The sequence below is a fragment of the Neophocaena asiaeorientalis genome, unplaced genomic scaffold (genome assembly GCF_003031525.2).
Source record: "Neophocaena asiaeorientalis asiaeorientalis breed wild unplaced genomic scaffold, Neophocaena_asiaeorientalis_V1.1 scaffold105, whole genome shotgun sequence".
NCBI classification, from domain to species: Eukaryota; Metazoa; Chordata; class Mammalia; order Artiodactyla; family Phocoenidae; genus Neophocaena; species Neophocaena asiaeorientalis.
The window spans coordinates 1,060,136-1,081,466 of NW_020172162.1; the positions used below are offsets into that span (position 1 = coordinate 1,060,136).

A 21,331-nucleotide genomic window follows, 5' to 3' on the forward strand; every position below is an offset into this window, starting at 1 on the left:
AAGATGTGGCACATATATACAATGGAATATTACTCAGCCGTAAAAAGAAACAAAACTGAGTTATTTGTAGTGAGGTGGATGGACCTAGAGTCTGTCATACAGAGTGAAGTAAGTCAGAAAGAGAAAAACAAACAACGTGTGCTAACACATATATACGGAATCAAAAAAAAGAAAAAAAAAAAAGGTTCTAAAGAACCTCGGGGCAGGACAGGAATAAAGATGCAGACGTAGAGAATGAACTTGAGGACATGGGGAGGGGGAAAGGTAAGCTGGGATGAAGTGAGAGAGTGGCACGGACTTACATATACTACCCAAATGTAAAATAGATAGCTAGTGGGAAGCAGCCGCATAACACAGGGAGATCAGCTCGGTGCTTTGTCACCACCTAGAGGGGGGGGATAGGGAGGGTGGGAGGGAGACGCAAGAGGGAGGGGATATGGGGATATATGTATACGTATAGCTGATTCACTTTGTTATGAAGCAGAAACTAACACACCATTTTAAAGCCATTATACTCCAATAAGGATGTTAAAAAAAATAAACAAAAATAAATAAATAAAAAGCATAATTCATAAAAAGAAAAAAAAGGTTTTGTTTATTTTTGAACCAGATCTAGCCCATCATCTAGACTACTCCTAGACAGGTGAAGGGCAATTCGCTGAGGCAAAATGATGCCCTAGTTTCACAGAAACATCTCGGGGGCATCAGTGCTCTTTTTTCTAACTTTCCTTCACAAACAACAGTCTGATTCTTAATCTGTGGTCTCTGTGGTCCAGCCCCCTGGTGGGAGAGCCCTGACAAACACCTGGTACCTGACAGGTGACCTCTCACTGCAAAGGAACAGAGTCATCCTGCATCATTGATCAGTAAGTGATTCCGTTTCTGGGAAACTCAGTACAGTTGGGGCGCTAAGAAAACAAAACTGGAGATTCTTAACCTGAAAGGATGGTGACCAGAGACTGAACTGGTGGTGCCATGACAATTAAACAGCTAATTCATCCATTCTAATATTTTATGGCGTGCTCACCCTGTGCCAGCCAGACATACAGACGAATTTCAGACTGAAAAGGCTGGCTCCTAGCACTTGAGTATTTTATGTAGAGCAGATCTATGTTGTTATTTACGACACCAGGAGACCTGAGCCAGAAAACAACCCACTTTCAAGCAAGCAGACAAACTGTGTTGCCTTGAGCACCCAGACAAGGGGCTCTGGCTTCGTGTCAAGAGTAGCAGTGTCGGGAGCAGAACCTTTAAACTCTGGGCGGACAGGGACCATGCCTGGCTCAATGCCCAGAAACAGCAGGAGTTCCCCCAATATCTGTTGCCCGTATTGTTGTGGATTACCTCCACGGCTCCTGACAAAGTGGGGTATGCAGGGCCCGAAAGTCAGATTTTTCTGACTCACATTGTCAGGATCAAATGCTCCATACCTGGACTGTCTGGTAATCGGAAGCATCGATTCCTTTCACAGTCACCTCTCGGAAGACTCTGGGCTCCAGTTCCTCTTTGGTCAGATCACAGTGATAAATGATACCTAGAAGGAAGTGGAAGTCTTAAGTTCAGTCCACAAACTCACTAGATACAAGGGGGGGCAAAGATCACAAAGCACAGTCAGCAGTGCCACGTAAGGTCACTGTAGCAAGAGAGCCCACAACGGTCAGGCGTGTGGAGTACCTGACTTCTTCATCACCATGTCATCATCACCAGTTCACACTTCATCATCACCATCGTGTTCGGCCTTCCTTTTTACAACAGTTACCTGGGTATTCATTTTAGAAGATTCTAATGCATTCTGTGACCATGAGAATAGTTAAACCTAACTGCAGAAACTTAACAGGTCTTCCCCACGCCAGGTCACTTAGGAGAACAGGTCAAAGAAGATGGGAAACTTCATGTAGGGCCGTTTTACCTGAGAAGTGATTAAGACGGAAAACTCAAATGACTTGCCCAAAGTCAACAGCCATTCAGGGGTCTCTTGATGGGAACTCGGGGGCGCCTGTTACCTGCTACCCACCCATCTGTGGACACACATGTGGATAGCAATCAAGGACCAAAGACAGCCTTTTAGGGTAGCCTTTTGGAGTTGCCTTTAAAATTCTGATTATCCCAGTAATTGTGCATAACACAGATTGATGAACACACACCACAACATTTTAGCTTATTTTAACCACTAATGAAAACTCCATTTCCTTAACTTAACGCTACTACACTCTAACATTCAAGAACTAAACCAAAGAAACAGTAACTAAGACGAATCGTTACTGTTTGAAAACAACAACATTGCCATAGTTTAGGAAACAGAATTAGTCATCTGGAGTGGCTGGTGTGGAAACAGCCCTCCCACAGAATACTTTAAACATATGCTGTCAAGTATATGAAAAATCAATTTAGAGATCCTGATACTTGCTAGAAAACCAGAAACTAAGCGGTACTCCCACAGGGCACATTCAAATTGATTGATCATGTGTTAAAATGGCAGCTTGCTTTCTTTTCAACTCCTCTGTGTACGTATGAACTTCACTAACAGCTGAGAAACAGCACTCTGCCCCCCACTGGCAAAGAGTAATACATTCAGATTCCTTAACAGCAGGACTGCTAATCCCTATGAATGTTATCTCACTTCTCATGCTTACAAATTATTTTAAGGTTTATAATAGGGAATATGATTAACACTGACAGTGGGGAGATGTGTAACATGACCGAAGTCCTGGCTTTCTTAGTTTAAGTTACAGTTGGATGTTTGTTGGAATATGACTTTATATATAAAATACTTCCAGACTACACTCTGGGCATACATTCTAAATTACCAGATACACTGAATACTGTACTTGCCCAGATAAATGTAATCTTGAGGGCAAATTGCTATCTTCACATGTATGTTAATTTTTGAAGAGCTTCTTCATTAGTACCTGCCCCACTCCATCCAAACACAAAAAGCATCTGAATCCTTGGGGAAAGAACTCCAAACGACGACGACAACAAGAGATTGCAGAACAAGCATATGTGCCATTCGAGCATCGGACTCACCCCGGCATCACTGCTACCTGTACTACAGTGAACGACGAAGGACCCTGGAGCCAGGATTCCCAGCTCTGACCAGTTACTGGGGCAGTGACCGCAGTGAAAGACAGTGAGTGGGAAACACACTCTAAATGCCTGTTTATCTAGAATAACTGAGACATCAAAGCCTCCAATAGCAGAATGAAATAAGTATAGGACACGGGCTGGCTACTGTTGGGAGAAAGGGTGCCAAGTGCCTGACTTTAATTCTTCTGTTTGGGGCAGAAGTGGCACCTTGGGGGAGGGAGGCTGGGTTAAACCTAAAGGTACTGGTACTTAATATATTTGATGGATACTTTCTATTTATAGATCCATCGGGGTCAGTCCAGGTTAGCCCACTGCATATTCACACTGTAACATGAATTCCTATAGTCTAATGATGCTTTGTGTCCTGTCTGAATTGGTTTGCTTAAGTACAAGGAGCGGGGAAGGGACTGGAGAAACCATCCTGGAGTCATGAATCAGAGAGGACTGGTCAGGTGATCTCTGGGGAATAATTTCAAAGTTTAAGGGCAAAAGAGAACTGAATTATGGAATTCCCTTAAGACCACACGAGGTGTCTGCACTTGAGATGGGTCTCCTGATGAAACAGTGTTTTAACAAGGCTATTCTAGCAATAGGAAAGAGGCAGGGACGATCAGCTCGAATATTCCTGCTATATATAATCTGAATAAATGTAAGGAGGTGAAAGAAATGGGAGTAAGGAGGAAGGGGCAACCCTAGAGGTTGCTAAAGAATCATCAGAGGAATCTGGAAAATCGGATATGCAAAAAGAAGGCAAAAGAAATTTGTGAAGATGACCCATGTAGATACTGTTTCATCCGATTATAGGTTGGGTTTTAAGGTTATTAAAAGAAAAAAACCCCACAAACTAGAACAAGTCTCTCAAAAATTGTTTGCACCCCTTGGTTATTTACCCAATGGAGTCGAAAACATGTCCACACAAGAACCTGTACACAGATGTTTACAGCAGCTTTATTAATGATTGCCAAAAGCTGGAAGCAACCAAGATGTCCTTCAGTAGGTGAATGTGTAAATAAACTGCGGGACATCCAAGCAATGGAATATTACTCAGTGCTAAAAAGAAATAAGCCATCAAGCCATGGAACAACCTTAAACTCATATTACTAAGTGAAGGAGCCAACCTGAAAAGGCTACATGATCTATGAGTCCACTACATGACATTCTGGAAAAGGCAAAGCTATGGAGATAGTGAAAGATCAGTGGTTGTTAGGGGCTTGGCGGGGGGAAGGGATGAAAAGGGCCGAGCACAGAGGCTTTTTAAGGGCACTGAAAATACTCTGCATGGTATCATAATGATGGATACACGTGATCATACATTTCTCCAAACTTAGAATGTACAGCACCAAGAGTGACTCCTAAGGTAAGTCATGGACTTCAGGCAACTATGATGTGTGTCCATGCAGGTTCATCAGCTGTCACAGGGGATGTGCCCTGTAGCAGGGATGCTGATGACGGCAAAGGTAGTGCATGTGTGGGGCAGAGAGTGCATAGGAAATCTCTGTACCAGCCCTTCAGGTTTGCTGTGGACCTAAAACTGCTCTAAAAAAATAAAGTCTTGAAACATTTTTATGCCTTTCCCAAAGAGCCTGGGAAAGGTTCTTTGATTTCTTCTCCCTGTCTCTCAGAGCCATGCAACTGGGACGCCTATACTGGATTATTACAACACACGCAAGTCTGGAGTGAGCCTTAGAAATCCCTCCAAGGTTCCGTGAGTACAGAATCAGTCGGCTCGACCGCTAAGTGGTTTGAGCCACAGGGAATAAGTGTACCGTGCTCCGAACTGCCCTGGCTGCCTCTTTTCTTCCAAGTGCGACTCAAGGTACAAATGGCTTGGCTCAAGACGTGTCTTCACTATGTACCTCCATGGGAAACAGGCAGCTGGTGTTCACCTGCCAGACGTACCACGTGTCCACAGCAGCTGGCACTGCAGGTATTTTTGGCCCCAGGGCTTTATTTATAATTTAGTGTCTCTGCTGTTTACTGCAGTAGTGGACAGCCAATCTTCAGAGCTCAGCGCCAGACAGCCTTTGAGCGGACATGCATGTATGTGGGAGTGTATATGTACACACTGCCATTCCTGCTTTCAAGGAATCTAGTTTAATTGTCTGATGGCCATTTTTACATTTGGATAAGAAGGCCTGAGTCTGGAAGCCCCGTTCTCCGGTTTTAGATATCAAATTACATGAAGGAGAGAAAAGAAAAAGCAGGAGGCAAAATGAATAAGAAAAGACAAAGGAGAAGAACAAAGCACTGCAGCAGAAAATTAAAGCTTGCTCAGGAGCTGCCTGTCCATACAGCACTAACACACTTCTCTTCCCAAACTGCACAGCCACGGTCACGGATAGTATTTCACTGCTTGGTACAGAACTCATCATTTTATGCTGGGACAGTGAGCCCTTTCATCCCTGGGTAATGATGAACTTGTTCCTGAAATAAATGGCCACATGGGGTCACTGAAGGTGGTTTACAGGCCTTTGGGGACTCTGGCTTTTATGAAAAGCAGGTGAGTCAGCGCTGCTCTGTTCTCCTCATTGCCCTTTATCCACTATCACTGTTTAAAGGCTATGAAGTTTTCCAAAGTAAAATTTCTGGAACCAGTGTAAGCTGAGGAAATAAAGTGTGGATCCCACGGCAGTGGTTGAGAATGGCTCTCTGGAGGAAAGCTACTTCTCTTGGTTCCTGTCCACTGGCTGCCACTGTCCCCCAAGCCCCAGGGGAAGAGGGGTGAGGCTCGAGACACCCTGATGTGAGGTTCTTGACCTGTCAGTTCCAGACTCCTGGCCCTGGGCATGGTTTCCACATCTCTTTGAGATCCTCTGAAAGGCACATGGGCAAGTAAAGCTTGCTAGGTGTTCCAGATGTACCATCAGCCCTACGTACAGAGCATCATTCTTTTGGTTTTAATAACCCTGACGGCAACCTGTCACGACGATAAGATTCCTTAAAGACTGCCTGCTCTGTGACTCAGAGGCACGAAAAAAAAAAGTGGATCAGGCATCACTGTCATCTGCCAAACCCCAGGAGGACAAGGCCACTTCTGCACCTGCTGGGCTCTCCACTACGTCTGCTTTATTTGCTGAGGACCAAACTGTTGCAACAAAACTGGGTAGGACAAAAAGGACGATGAAGGAGCCCAAAAAACAAACAAGGAAAGTGCAGACATCTTTTCAGCCAGATTGCTTTCAGGATAGGGTCTACCCAGTCAACTGTACACTGCCAACTGAGTCAGGCTCCTGGGATAAATCAGGGTATGTGTTATGGCTTCAGCTGTAACAGAAACACTGCAGCCAAGTGGAGAAACGGGAAAAAACCAAAACAAGCAAAATGAGTGTGACCAACTTGAAAACAACAAGTTATACAGAAAGCTATCTTTAGTTTGGGGAAAATTAACTGATACCGTAAAACTGCAATTTACAAGTGTTTCCTTTTCTACTAGAACCAAGTAACAAATTCCGCCCCCCCATATGATGTAAGACTAAACTTTCACAATTATATTTTAATCCAGTTTAACAAGAGCAGAATTTCTTCTCAGTTTTAAAACAATTTATTAACGTCAGATGTGACTACAGATTTTTATATAACACTTTTAGTTATTTGCACTGTGTGTGTTTTGTAGACCAAAGGTTGACTCTAAGGTTATACTTGTTCATACTAATTTTTCACATCAGCCTAGAACAACAGATGGTCCTGTCCCTGGAAGAGAGACTCAGGATATACGATTCATGAGAGTGCAGTTTTAGGCGTTCGTGTTTCCCTTTGCTCTGAGCGTCTGTTTTACTGTTTTATTCCCACTAAGTGCTTTTGGCTGTAATACAGCATATGTGATTTTCGCTAACACAGCATTGTATTTCGATTTCTCAAAAGCAACCCAAACGTGAGTCTGATTTTTAAATTGGACAACATTGGTGGAAAGACTCTCACCTGGAGATAAAAAGGAAGTAAACTGATAGAAGATTTCGGTGTCCTTCTTCTGACCGCTGTACCCCACGACGCTGCCGACCTCAAGCGGGAAGGTCTTGAGGAGAGCACCGGTGGCTAGGTCGTGAAGCTGCAGGCTGTTCTTCACGTTATGGAGGTAGCATAACACCAAAAAGTTGGACCTGACGCAAGCTACCCACTCTGAAAAGATAACAACAGATAAAGCATAATGTGCTTTTGAAAATTAGCCCAAGACATACTCATTTCACCGAACAACAGTTCTTGAGGCCCACACTGTGCTCTGCGGCAGTGAGACTTGCAAGTGATTTTATACCGGGTGTTAATCATGCATCACGTTTTCAGCGTATCCCTTTAATAAATCACTGCCACTGTCATCTCCAGAGGTAACAAGATAGTCTCCACCTGGGGCCAGGAGCTTTTGATGATCTAGATAACGTGTGTAATACAAATAACCCTGCTTACCTATTTTGTGGCCAATATCATGCTACAGGAGGTATAAGAAGGAAAACAGCAAAGCCCAAATCACGATCCACATCTGTGAGGATCGTTTATTCAACAAACTGTATTAAATGTAAATGTATGTGCCGGATACCCTACAGGGTGCTGGACGGACCAGCAAGAAGATGAGGTCATTTCTGTCCTTGAGACACAATCGCGTAAAAATACAAGTAGTAACTTGTAAACAAGGGTGAGTGAGTGGTTGGCTGGGACCCCAAATAAGAGAGAGCCCTTGAGCAAATGCTGAATTATGTCTGGAGGGCAGGGGTGTGAAGGCGGGGGGCCTGGTGGTGTCGGGAACAGGACAGCTCTCTGGGGGACGAGAAGGTGGGAAAACATGACTCAAGGAATGAAGGCCAGAGCTGGGGATGAGGAGAGAGAAAAGGAACATGAATGAACCAACAGCAGGAAGGAAGGGAGCGAGGGAAGGAGACTGGGAGAAAGAACGAGGTAGAGATCCATTTTCAAGAAGAAGAAAACTGGGCTTCCCTGGTGGCGCAGTGGTTGGGAGTCCGCCTGCAGATTCCGGGGAAACGGGATCGTGCCCCGGTCCGGGAGGATCCCACATGCCGCGGAGCGGCTGGGCCCGTGAGCCATGGCCGCTGAGCCTGCGCGTCCGAAGCCTGTGTCCGCAACGGGAGAGGCCACAGCAGTGAGAGGTAAAAAAAAAGAAGAAGAAGAAAAGCCGCTGTTCCATTCGGGGGTGGGCAGGGGCAGTAGTGGTGGTTTGATGGGGGACTGGGTGAGCCAGGTAGGGGCGAGTTTAGGCCTTTCTGACTCAGCCTTTACTGAGGAGCTATTGTTGGAGAGAAGGGTGACACACATAAAGATGGCATCAGATGTATGCGTCCGACGACTGACCAGAGAACAACAGAGGTGCACAGAGGGCGGAGGGGAGGCCCGAACACCCAACTGTAAGAAGCCGGGCAGAACACCATATCAAGCTGGGGATAAAGTCTGGAGGAGGGGGCAAAGAAACAAAAGGCATCTCCCAGGAAGACTCACCAGGACGTGGCAAGTGTGGGGACAGGAAAGTGAGGCAGAGACAGGAGGCCCCTTGGTGTCCAGGGCTGCAGCTTCAGTGATGGTACCGTCCGAGACGGAGCCGGGACAGCGGAGGTGAGTGAGCAGAGGAGGAAAGGAGAAAGCAGGGGGGCAGGCACCAAGCACAATCCGTCGTGCTCTGGACGAGACGGGCCAGCGCTACGGACAGGCCATCCAGAGGGAGAGATGCTTTAGTAAATGGAAGCAAGGACAGGGCTGTAGGGAACAGCTCTAGCGCGTGGAAAAGAAAAGCCTTTCTTGGGTCTCATGGTGGGATGCAGGGCAAGGGGCTCTTGACACTGCTTATTTTTAAACCCAAGAAACTACTAGTTCACGCACATAACGTTATGAATGATCAACAAGACACAGGCCAGAGGGAGCTCTGAGGATCCCCAGGGGCCTCAGTCTCGTCGGGTGGTTTAGATTACTACCGCAAACTTTTCCTCAAGTCAGGATATAAGGAAGAACTCTTACACCTGAAAGTAATTTGCTCATCCAATACGACTTTTTAAGTGCTTCAATCAAGCAATATATTTCATGTGGCTTTAATATTTTAAGGAAAGTAAGGGGAAAAAAAACTGAAGTAAATTATTTCTGTCCAAAAATAATCAATCTGTGTTAACTACGAGTACATCAGAATTCTAAAACAGACAAAGTGAATAAGAAAAGGACAAGGTGATTTGTAGACTGTCGTTAATAAAAGCTGTGACTTTACAGCTGTACTTTATGACTCATCTCTAGTTTTTATTCTCAATAGGGCATTCTGTGCTAATGACACACTGCAAATTCAACTGTGCTTCTCTTTGAATTGATGAGTTCTGTGAATATTGAAGGTTTCCCCTTTCCAGTCTAAAGAACGTATAACCTTTTAGAGGAAAGTTTATAAAAATATAACCTTGATTTGCATTTCATTAGTTCTGCAAGTGAGATAGGATGTCACCTTAAGGTACAGTTAAAACTGCTTTAGGGGGGCTTTAAAAGGCAGAAAATTCACACGCCTTGGGAAATATTTGTATCTCTGATGCTTCCCTACATGAGAATCGCTGTTCCAACCTGACTTGAACCTGAAAAACACCCAGGGCACTCACTCTTCAGGAAGACGTGTGCCACCAAGTCTCCCTTGGACCCACCAAGGCCTGAGGGCCCCTCCTGTGGCACTTAGGAAGCACTCACTAAATGCTGGCTCTTACCACCCTTAGGGGGGGACATTCTGTCTCAGTTTGGACAGAAGTCATCAGGTTACCAAAGTCGCATGTAGGTGTTCATGGAAAAGGCAGAAAACCTGTTCTAGGATTCGTGGGTCCCTCAACCAAATATACAAGGGTCAGAGACTGAATGGAAGGTTTTGAGGACACAGGTGAAGCGATTTCCTTGGAAAGAGCCCCTGTCATGCTGTAAGTCCCCCTCCCCGCCATGCTGTAAGTCCCCCTCCCCGCTGGGGAAAACCCCAGCCTGAGAGAGACAGAGCACAGTTGCCTAATCCAAAGCTGAGAAGCACGTATGGACTGTGGACTGTGGAGGAGCCCGGGATGGGCTGCTGCCCTGGGGCTGCAAATGGGGGTTGTGTAGGAAAGAGCATGGGTGGGGCTGCCTTGGGTCCTGCCTGACAGAACTGCCTGAGGTGTTGCAGACCTCTTTACAGAAGCAGGCGGAGGGATGAGCCAGAAGCCCAGGGGTGAAGGGGATCCCAGGCAAACACCCAGAGCAGCGCTTCCTCCAGGGCCAAGGGAACTGCCCAAGCAAGGGCCCGGCGGGAGCGCCCTCGGGAAGCGCTCAGAGACTCAGCTGTAATCATCTGACCACCTTCCGCTCTACCCGCTAAGCAAGGCCAGGCTGAAATAACTGCAGGCACAGAGCACACTGCCTTGAGCCAGTGCGGAAGACGTCCTTACTTTTCCAGGATGTGCACCTGGATCTGACTCCAATACTTGTGCCTTAATTCACTGAAAAACCCATGTCAGGACTGCTTTATGTGACAATGGGCCACTCTGCAGCTCTCAAAAGGAATTATTTTCCTAATTATATGCACCTTATACCTTCCCATTTGGGGATGGCCCTAGATTTTTATCCCCATTCAACCCATCAGCAGAAGTTCACCTCCACAAGCAAACTCTTCACTGGCCTGAACGTACTCGACTCTCCTTTTGTGTCAAAAAGTGTAACAAAATTAGAGTCTCATTTTAAATCCAGCTTTCAGGCAAGAAGTAACTTATAAAGCAGTATATTATTTTTGGAAAATCACTGAGAAAATCAGTAATGGGAACTTAAAGGAACTCTGAAACATGACAGATGAAGAATTGAGGCTCTCAAGAGGTTACTGTAGCGCAGTGCACATAGCATCAAGTGCAATGTGTTCCAATTAACTCTGACAAAAGTCTCTTCTCTTTTCCGGTAAGAGGACTGTAAATCCACCCTAAGATCTACAATAGGTGTACTATGAACGGCCAAAGGTTATTCAGAAGCTAAAAGCTAAGGATTCTGAATCCAACTGATTTAAAAAAAAACTAAACATTAGTGATTATCAGACAATAACTACACAAAGACAGCCGATATTTTTTTTTTAATAAAAGAAAAGCACTACCTTTGAAGGTCTGGATTCACACCTTCACAATTTTTTGAAGACCCCACACAGTATTGTACTAACTACAAAGATGTCACACAGTAAACACCTAGTTGCGCTGGTGAGACACTTCACAATTAGAGGTTGAAGGTTCTTCACCTTGTAACCGGTCACCGGAGAATGAGAGATGCACCAACTTCCTGACGTTCTTACCAGAAACAAAAGCACAACTTCCAAGCGGCACGTACTCTTACCTAAGACGTCTTTCTCGTGCTCAGGAACAAGCACCTTCCACCTGGACTCCTCGGGATCTGTGAAGTCAATGTTGATCAGGCGGTAGTTGGGAGAATGGCGATTTGTCTTGAACGTGAACACTGTGCCCTCGTTGGTTACATAGTCATATTCCCCTTCGAAGTTGTCGATCAGTTTCACCCACTTCAGGATTCCTGGTGAGAGACCAAGCACCTCTGTCACCTCTCAGGGTTTGAAATGGTGTGGTTTGTACGTAGGGGCGGGGGGGATGGATCTTTTCTGTCTACAGAACACAAAGCAGACACAATATTTGGAAGACTTAAGGCATGAGAAAGAGCAAGGGCGAATGTGGGTGAATTTTAAGGTTTCCAAATAACGCAAAGGAAGTTTTTCCAGAAAAACCTGGCAATGAAGGAGAGTGGAGAATTCTCTCAGCCCATTACCCCACATAATCCGGCACTTCCCCTTCTACCTGAGAGGGTCTCAAATCCGAGCACGTCTTTCTACCTCTACTGCCATCACTCCACCCCAAGTCTTTATTTCCCTCTGGTTATGAGCAGTGGCTCACAATTGGGGATGACCTCACCCCCACCAGCGGACTTCTGGAAATATCTGCAGACCTTTTGGTTGTTACAACTTGGCAAGTGAGAGGAGGGCTACTGCGAGCATCTAGTGGGAAGAGGCCAGAGATGCTGCTTCAAGGCACAGGATACCCCTTTGACAAAGAGTCAGCTAGCCCCAGATGTCCGTACGTGGCTGGGAAACCCTGGTGTGCAGCATCAGCTTCCCACCTGCTCTGCCCACTGCCACTCTTGTTCTTCTCGGTAGCAGCCACCACCATGTCTTAATATCCTAAACTGGTCCCTGTTGGTACCCTTCCTAGAAATTTCCCCATTGCTCTTTGAATCAAATCCAAATTCCTTCTTTCGGTCTCCATGGTCCTGCATGTTACAGTCCTTGCCCACTCAGCTAACCTCGGATGTTCCAACTTTTGCCTCACTCCCTGTCCTCTGGCAACACTGGCCTTTGTTAGGTTCCTTAAGACATGCTTCACTTCAGGGCCTTGTCACAAGCTGTTTCCCTTGCCTACCCCACTCTCAAATGGCTAGGTACCTCTCACCCTGCACCCAGATCATTTCTTCACAGCACTTCTCTCAAGATATATACACCTGAGCCTTGAACAACATGGGTTTGAATTGCGTGGGTTCCCTTATAGGGGGTTATTTTCAATAGTAAATACCGCAGTAGTACCTCATCTGCAGTTGGTTGAATCCATGGATGCAGAGGGACCATGTATCCAGGGGGCCCACTGTAACCTCCAAGTGGTTCAAGGGTCAACTGTACCTAATTTGCTTGTTTATAATTTGTCTTTTTTATTCACTACTTAATACTCAGCACCCAGACAGAGTGGCACCTTCAAAGGTGCAAAATAAAATTGGTGTTGAATGCAAGGACGAACGCTTTCCAGTCCTTCTGCTCTAAGAACTAGTCTGGAGAAGGTCAACACTACAAAGAGATCTTAAATGTGTCCCCCATCATCATCATTTAAACGGCTCACTAAATGTCACTGTTAATATTTAAAAAAAAAAATCCACTGGGAAGACATCTGGTTCATAACGTATCAGACATAAATGTTTAGAGGACATCTCAAAAATCTTGTAAACGAAAAAGCTCTATGACTTCTAAACTGCTCAAAGGCAATGCCAGATCTCAGCTATTCTCCAATTAATCTCCTACCTTCGATTTCACAATGAAATTGCTACATTAATTTAGATCGTTCATTTATATTCCTGGCGAGTTTACATTCATTGTCTCATTCATCTCTATAACATAATATCTTTATATAATTTGTTGTTGAATTAAATTAATCAGGGAAAATATAATCCCATGGTAGAGAGTTTTTCAGTTAGATATAACTGAATTAAAACCCCAGCTCCAACGACAATTTAGCTGTGTGACCTTGAACAATCTCTTTATACCCTGCTGAGCCTCATTTTCTCAACTGTAGACGAGAAACAGCAAGTAAATGTGAAAATTATAAAGTGACTAATACCTACCCTACAACAAAAACCTCAACAAATATTATTTTAAAATAAACGGCTGGAATTAAAACTAAAAATAAGATAGGCAGTTTAAAAAAATCTACAGCTTTTCCACATGTTAGCAATACCAGTTGGAAAACATGGTGGGGACAGGGGACCTCATTTATATTAGCAGTAAAATTAATGAATACTTAAGAATGTGCTTAACAAGAAATGTGGACTCTATGAGAAAAGCTCTAAAAATTTTCTAAGGAATCTTAAAAAACAACAACAAACAAAACCTGGATAACTGGAAACACATACCAATATCCCTAGATAGGAAGACTCAGTATTTCAAAGGTGCAAATAATTCCAGAAGAAATCTACAAATTTAACACAATTCCAATTCCAAAATCCAAATGAGCTTTTTAGGGAATCTGACAACATCATTCTGAAGTTCATCTGGAAGAATAAGCACTTAAGGACAGTTGATATATTTTTGATGACAGAACAAGAAGGAACTTCTTGTGCTGTGATGCTCTGAACAAGCCCCCTCCCTCCTGAAGGAAATTATCACCCTTTTATGATAATCATTTTCTTATTTTTCTTTGTTCGTTTTCTGCCTTAACATGCAGCCATAAACACTATAGTCTAATTTTGCCTCATTTTTGAACTTCTAATAGAATAAAACCATACCACATTATTCTTTTGTGTCTGATTTCTTTCTGTTCTTGATATCTGACCTTACATTATGTTTGTGAGATTATTCATCCTCCGGTTATTGTTACTGACCTCTGGTTAAATCTTACTGTATACAAAGAACATACTCTGTATGATTTCAATCTTTTAAAATCTGTTGAGAAAAGCTTTGTGGCCTAATTTTTCTTTCTTAAATGATTTAAAAATGTTCCTGTATGTGACCAAAAAGAACGTGTATTTTGCAGACCTTCCCTGTGATATGCTAAGAATGTCTACTAAGTAATTTGTTAATCTTTTGTTCAAATCTATATATTTACTGATTTAGAGGGCCATTTTTTTCTATCAGTCAAAGAAAAGGTCTGTTAAAATGTTTCTCTATGATTGTACATTTGTCCATTATTATTTGTATTTCTGTTAACTTTTGCTCTCTGTATTTTGAAATCATGCTCTTAGATATATACAGTTAGAATTATTATATCTAAATAAAACTGAGTTGAACCTTTTATGATTATAGAGTTTTATCTCTAGTAATGCATTTTGCTTTGAAGTCTACTTGGATATTAAGACAGCTACATCATTTTCATTTTTACATCTTTGGCCAGTTGTCTTCTGCAGACTGGATGGCCCCAATTTGCTCTTCTCTGTGTCTCTTAACCACTCATATGCTTTCCACCTCTTGGTGGGCTGCATTCTATGTAATTTCTTTTAATATTCATTTCACTAATTCTCTCTTCAGCTATGTCTAATCTCTTCTTTAATCTAATAACTTAATTTTTAATGTTAATCATTTTTCTATTTTTAGAAGTTCTACTTCATCCTCTTCCAAATAGGTTTGGTCATTATTGACAATATCTTGTTTCTTGCTTATGTTTCCAAGCTTCTCATTTATTTTTTTTAAAAAGCAGCATCACTATTTTAAAAAAGTGTATTTACACACTTATTTTACATTAGAAATCTGATAATTCCACTCTGGTGTGACTCTGCTGGCTCTGTTTCTCATGCTGGTGAATTTCTTCATCTGATCTGTGATTTCTGATTGTGAACTGACTTCCCTTGGAACACTATCTGTGAGAATTCTTGAAGGCCTGGGTTGAAGTGACACTATTTCAGACAAGATTTGTATATGGCTTCTGTTTGCGTCTTGGGAGGCAACCAACCTGGGAGCACTTTAAATTCTTGGCATGAGGATTTTTGGACCTCATCGAGACAATCAATTCAACTTGCACCCACGTGAAGGTCAGCCCTTCTCATGTTTTAGGAGAATTCACAACCTGCCTCCAAGGTAGAGACAAACCTCCAAGGCAGGTTTCCTTACTATACCCTGCCTCTCCCCTCCTCCCTGGCTCCAACACTGGCGGGTTTATTTCTCAATAATCCTCACACCACCACCAAAGGGAAGCTCAGCCTCAAGGCCCAGCAGAAACATTCTGGGACAATCCAGCTTACATCCCAGGACTCCTGCTTTCATTTTGTCTTTGGTCTTTACGATTTCTCTTCCTTTGTGCCAATTAGCAATATACTTAGTAAGATGCTTTATTAACTTTTTACAACATTTCAGTTGTTTCAACTGGGAGATTATTCAGAGTGTATCATCTGCTACACTCCTACAAACAGAAATCCTTACAATTAATTTCCATAAACAATTAAGTTCTGCATCTGAGCCAAACATTTTCTTTTCCAGTGACAAACTGCTAACCTCAAAAGCAGGTGATCCATTCAAAGAAAACTGCATCTTAGTTTACATAAAACAATACTTTAAAAGGAAAAGAAACCCAAAGACTATTCCTTATAAGAATAAGCTAAAAAATTAGTTGGTAATGCAAAATTTGCAGATAGTCAGAAAGCTACATTTGTTTATAATAAGAATGATGAAACGCAATTTTCTGGACTGTGACATTTGTAGACACAGAGTCTTGGTTCAGGGAAATGTCAGATTCTTTAAGTGTTCCCCTGACAATAAAACATCTTCTGATGTGAAACCTTTATTTCTCAAAGTAACCATCTTATGGTTTCTGCCGAAAAGGTCTTTCAGCCATTGCAGTGGTATTTATTATGACCCTACCTCCCCCTGCCTGCAAAAAAGTCACTGAAACATGCACCAAAGGCAAAACACAGCAGAAATTTCCTTCAGTACCTCTGTATAGTCAGGTGAGCCTGAAGATGTGGTGCACTTGTTTTAAATAACCCAGCTCCAAAGAGCACCAAAACAATAAAAAAGTTTGTGGCCATTATCTGCCACCAATTTCTGAAGCATTAACTTTAGTCATAAATACACACAAGTCATATATTCATGCAGACTTAGGAATGTGGCTGGATTTTTACAAATCCATTAAAATCTGAAAAGCTGTTCAAAGTACAGGCTCACAGGGCAGCATGTTTAAAATGAGGACTCATGAAAGAAATCCTTTGGCTCTCCGGAAACCCTTGCTCCTCAGGGTTTGGCCACGAGATAATTTAAGAGAAAAGGTATTCCAGTTGAACAATGGGGCTCATTCAGTTTTGCTATTCACACATTAAAACACTGTTGATTTAATGGGAAATAGGAAAGGTACTTAAAAAAAAGAGATGTGGCTAGACTCTCCAACCATCTCACTTTTTGCCCACTTTTTCTGAGGTCTTTTTGTCTGTAAGTGGTATTCTTCCCTCTGAAGCCAACAGAATTCGATTCCCAAACTTTTCCACATTCAAGTTAAGTTAAAATTACTTTTTCTTTGGCGGTACGCGGGCCTCTCGCTGTTGTGGCCTCTCCCGCTGCGGAGCACAGGCTCCGGACGCGCAGGCTCCGCGGCATGTGGGATCTTCCGGGACCGGGGCACGAACCCATGTCCCCTGCATCGGCAGGGCTCTCAACCACTGCGCCACCAGGGAAGCCCTAAAATTACTTTTTACAAACCTGCTTCTTGGTGGGGGAATGATTTGTTTACTGAGTGAAGGTGAGCTTAAGATAAGTAATCTAAAGCTTTCCATAGAGCAAAGTTGTTACTTGTATTGCTTTCTTTGAAAATCAATGGTATTAACGACATCGCTTAGAAAACGTTTTGTAAGCTCTCTTGTGATAGGAGCTAAAAAGTGCGCTTACATTTGACAAAACAGAGGGTCTGGCCTCTAACCACAGTAACTGATGCAGGGCATGCACAGCTCACGCTCTAGGGCTGAGGAGAGCAGAAGTCTGCTGTCCTCTCTGGCCTGATGCCTTCATTCTGCCACAACGGCCACACGGTGATGGTTAGAGCACGGGCGTGGAATTCAACTGACCTGGGTCTGAATCTTACAATGGCATCAGGAAAGCTAACTGGCCTCACCAGCCTCAGTTTCCTCGGGATAACAACATGTGCTCCTCAGAGGTTGTTAAGAAGACAGTGAAATATCTACACGCATAGCTCAGAACACACAGGAAATGCTAAATAAACAATACTCACTACCATCCCAAATAACCCCAGCATTCTTCAAGTGACAAAAATAAGCTGAACGTGGCTTTTGATCAGCACTGTTTGCTAACGGCGGACTAATAAAATCTAGTTTCCATCTCTCAGGGCACATAGCCATTTTCCTAGAAAAAGCCTTTATAATCACTAACTTAAAAATTAGTAAAATTATTACTTTTATCACTAGTACTTCATATTTTACTTCAAAATTCATGTTTTGCTTCTTATTTTTATACTGTCTTTCGACGTTCCAATTCTTTTGGGTTGTTGGCATTCCCACTCTGAAACAGACTTATTTTCTGATAATTCCCTGCCTTTCACAGAAGCCCTCCTCCCCTGTTGGTCTGACTTTTCACACCCCGAGGACTTTGCTAAACTTTAGACAACTCATCTGTTTCAAGCTTCTGAAATGTTTATCTCCTCCTTTCCTCTCCATCTCCAAAAGATGTCCAGCCCCACCAGGCATGAACATGGGAGTCACAATTGTCCCAGCTACCTAGAAACAAGAGGTCATCTGCCTCGTAATGCCAGAGATGGCTGAGTGAACCATTTAAGTGTCTGATAAACCCTGAGCTTCCTTTTGTAGTTCTATGTTAGCATGTAGGGTAGATTGATTTCTCATGCAGGAGAAAGCCAGTTTTCTTTAAAGACATGAAAGCATTAAAATGAACACATGGTGAGTGCTGAAAATGATCAAACTTTCAGCAAAAAAGGAAAAAGCTGAGAGACAGGTTAGTGAAAGTCTGGGTGAAGTATAGGATAAACTGCTATTTCCTTATAAAAATCAGTAGGTCAGTATCACCCATCTTTTCCCCCTAAACCCTTCATAAATGCCGTGACATGAGCAAAGACCATTTCAGGTCCGTTTTAAGGATAGCTACACTGGAAAAGAAGGGTGTTAAATTACCAACAACAAGGATTTTAGACATTTATAGTTCTTTGCACATAACAATTACTTCCTACGGATTCTATTTAAAAACCTGATATAGTTGTACGTTAATTCAGAATAGGGCCAAATGGTCAGTGTCTCTTGCTGCTGACTACCCTATAAAATAGAGAATAAAGCATCTGACCTTCTACAGAAAAATGAAAGAACCCAAAAGAAAAGAGAACGAACAAGAGACAACAGAGGGACTTTCACGGTGGTCCAGTGGTTAAGAATCCGCCTACCAATGCAGGGGAGGCAGGTTCAATCCCTGGTCAGGGAACTAAGATCCCACATGCTGCGGGGCAACTGAGCCTGCGTGCCGCAACTACTGAGCCTGTGCGCCACAACTAGAGAGAAGCCCGTGTGCTGAAACAAAAGATCCTGCATGCCGCAACGAAATCCCATGTGCCTCAACTAAGACCTGATGCAGCCAAATAAATAAATATTAAAAAAAAAAAAAAAAAAAAAAAAGACAACAGAGAGAAGTGAGTCTAGAGTTTCCAAACTCCAGAGAGGTCCTAACTCTGAGCCTGGGCATGTATGCTTGATGACAGCACAACTGATAAGACCTGATGCTGTGCACTGGCCGTCTCGTGGCCACCATCCAGCCGACGGGGAGCACACACCCGGCAGGGATGGGCTGTCATCACTGCCATCACCCAACACAGCGCCTGGCACAAAGTGGGCGCCAATTAATGTCTGCTTCATGATTAAATATAACATTCACACAATCCTACATTTCAGACTGAACCTTACACTTCTTGATAATGTAAAGACAACAGAAGTAACCAAATTTAAAAGAAGTTAGTAGTGCCCTCCACTTTTTCAATAAGAATAGTTAGAAATTAATACACTAAGTTAAATATGTGTAAGTGTTGAAAACCATCTTTTATATTTTTAGGGTATAAATTAACTTTTCTTTCTTTTCATTTTTTTTAAAATGAAACTTTATTAGGTACATTGATTTGGAACTCAGAAACTTTTGAACTGTAGCTCTTCCTCAAAGTATTTATTTATTTATTTAATATATATATTTGTGGGCTGCACTGTGTAGCATGTGGGATCTCAGTTCCTTGACCCACGCCCCCTGCATTAGAAGTATGGAGTGTTAACCACTGGACCACCAGGAAGTCCCTAAGTTAAGTTTTCATTAAAAATTTTAGAAGCCCACATATTGGAGTGAAAACAGACAACTCCGAGGCCTGATATTTAACTGTAACGTAAAAAATACATGAAAATTTATTCTAAATTTAGTCTACATGAAGCAACTCTATGTATTCAAAATATTTATAAGAAATTTAGGAAACAAAGTGTGTGTGTATGTGTATGTGTGTGTGTGTGTATATCTATGTGTGTATATATATATATATATATATATATATCTCAAAAGAAATAGTAGTTTTGATTTAGAAAGGTACAGAAAATATAACTAAGAAAATCCAGACAAAATCATTTTCTTGCAAGGTTCAGGATGATTAATTTCAACTAATCTGCATGCGTGAATCACATTAAGAATCACAGGAGTCAAGACACAGCTGTCTTTTCCATTGTAGAACTCATAAAATGTCATGCCTCCCCGGTGTCCTAAGTGATACCTTGATACCTTTTTACTTTCTATTTTAAATAAGAGAAGCAGAAATCTTCTGCTCATATAATACACAGGACTGGAGAAACACGGTCTGTACTTTTTGATTGTTCTCAGGGTTAAATAAAGGACAAAAGTTTAATTTAAAACAGCGTGGAGGCCAGAAGGGTAAAGATTCAAAATACAAGTAAATTAACAGTTACAGATGGAGGATGGCTTCTCAAGCAGGGCTACCTGAGCACGGGATCCTCAAGGGGTGAGGGAAGTTGCTGGAGACAAGCTGGTGCCTACCTACTATGAGTCTGTGTTAAAGAAAAGTTACTCTGACACTTGTAAAAAGGTAAAGAAGACTTTATTCAGGACTGTTGTGATAGGTGTCAAGACCACTGCAATTAGGGACAGAGGTCAGGCTGAACTCAAATACAGAAAAGACAGCTGGAGATTATAGCCAATGTGCAGAATGAGGGGATTGGTGATCAAAATTTACTAAGAGAAGATATCAGGGTAGGGGGATTCTTGTTGAAGGCAGGTCAAGCATGTGGGGAATGGACAGGGGAATGAGGAATTTGATCAGATATCAGGGGTAAGGGACTGTCTTTAAACTGACTTAGCAGGATTCTCACAACAACTGGGCTATGTAGGCCAAGCAAGGAGGGTGGCGGGCAAGGAACTAAGGCTGAGACCTAACTGAGAAGAGGCTCAGAGGAGCCTGACTAAAGTCTGGTCAAGGAGAGAATCTTTGTTGTCATCAGGCACTGTTCTAGGTGCTGGGGACTCCAAGAAGCCAAGACAGACAAGATCCCTGATCTCATGCAGCTCAAAAATACTCACACGGTATTTTTATATGGAGAAAAAAAGAAATCAGAATAGGGGAAAGGGGAAGAAGGGCCAACTACAGAGGGAAAAGTATCAACCAAAAGCATGAGGAAGCATGGTAACTTCTAGGGCAGAAGTCCCTCTTCTCCCAGAGAAAGCTGATAGTGACTTGGAACACGTCTCTGGCAGCCAGCGCAAAAGAGGGTGCGATATTCTTTGGAGGGGCCTGCTTAGCCGTTTTGAACACGTGGTCAATTATGCAGATTTCTAACGCCCAGATGATGGGCCTAGTGCCATTTCCATACAGTGGCGAGTGAAGTGAGTCAGGGGAGTTACCTGTTCAGACAGGTAAGGACAGGAGCAGCTACAGGAACTGCAGTTCCTGTGGAAATGCTACGGCCCATTGTTTGCAAGAAATGCGTTCGTATTACTACTAAGTAAAAATACTGCAAATGTAAATGGCAGAAATGAGGTTCTCCG

General features: G+C 42.9%; 1 protein-coding gene across 1 annotated transcript in view; it reads right to left on the reverse strand.

Moving 5' to 3' along the window:
• Positions 1–21,331, reverse strand: part of PREP (prolyl endopeptidase) — a 187,548-nt gene that overhangs the window by 66,692 nt on the left and 99,525 nt on the right. The window contains exons 9-11 of the mRNA XM_024755306.1: positions 11,380–11,571; positions 7,006–7,203; positions 1,431–1,534 (exon numbers count right to left, since the gene is read on the reverse strand). Of these exons, the coding sequence (XP_024611074.1) occupies positions 1,431–1,534; positions 7,006–7,203; positions 11,380–11,571 (494 nt within the window). The remainder of the gene's footprint in view (positions 1–1,430; positions 1,535–7,005; positions 7,204–11,379; positions 11,572–21,331) is intronic.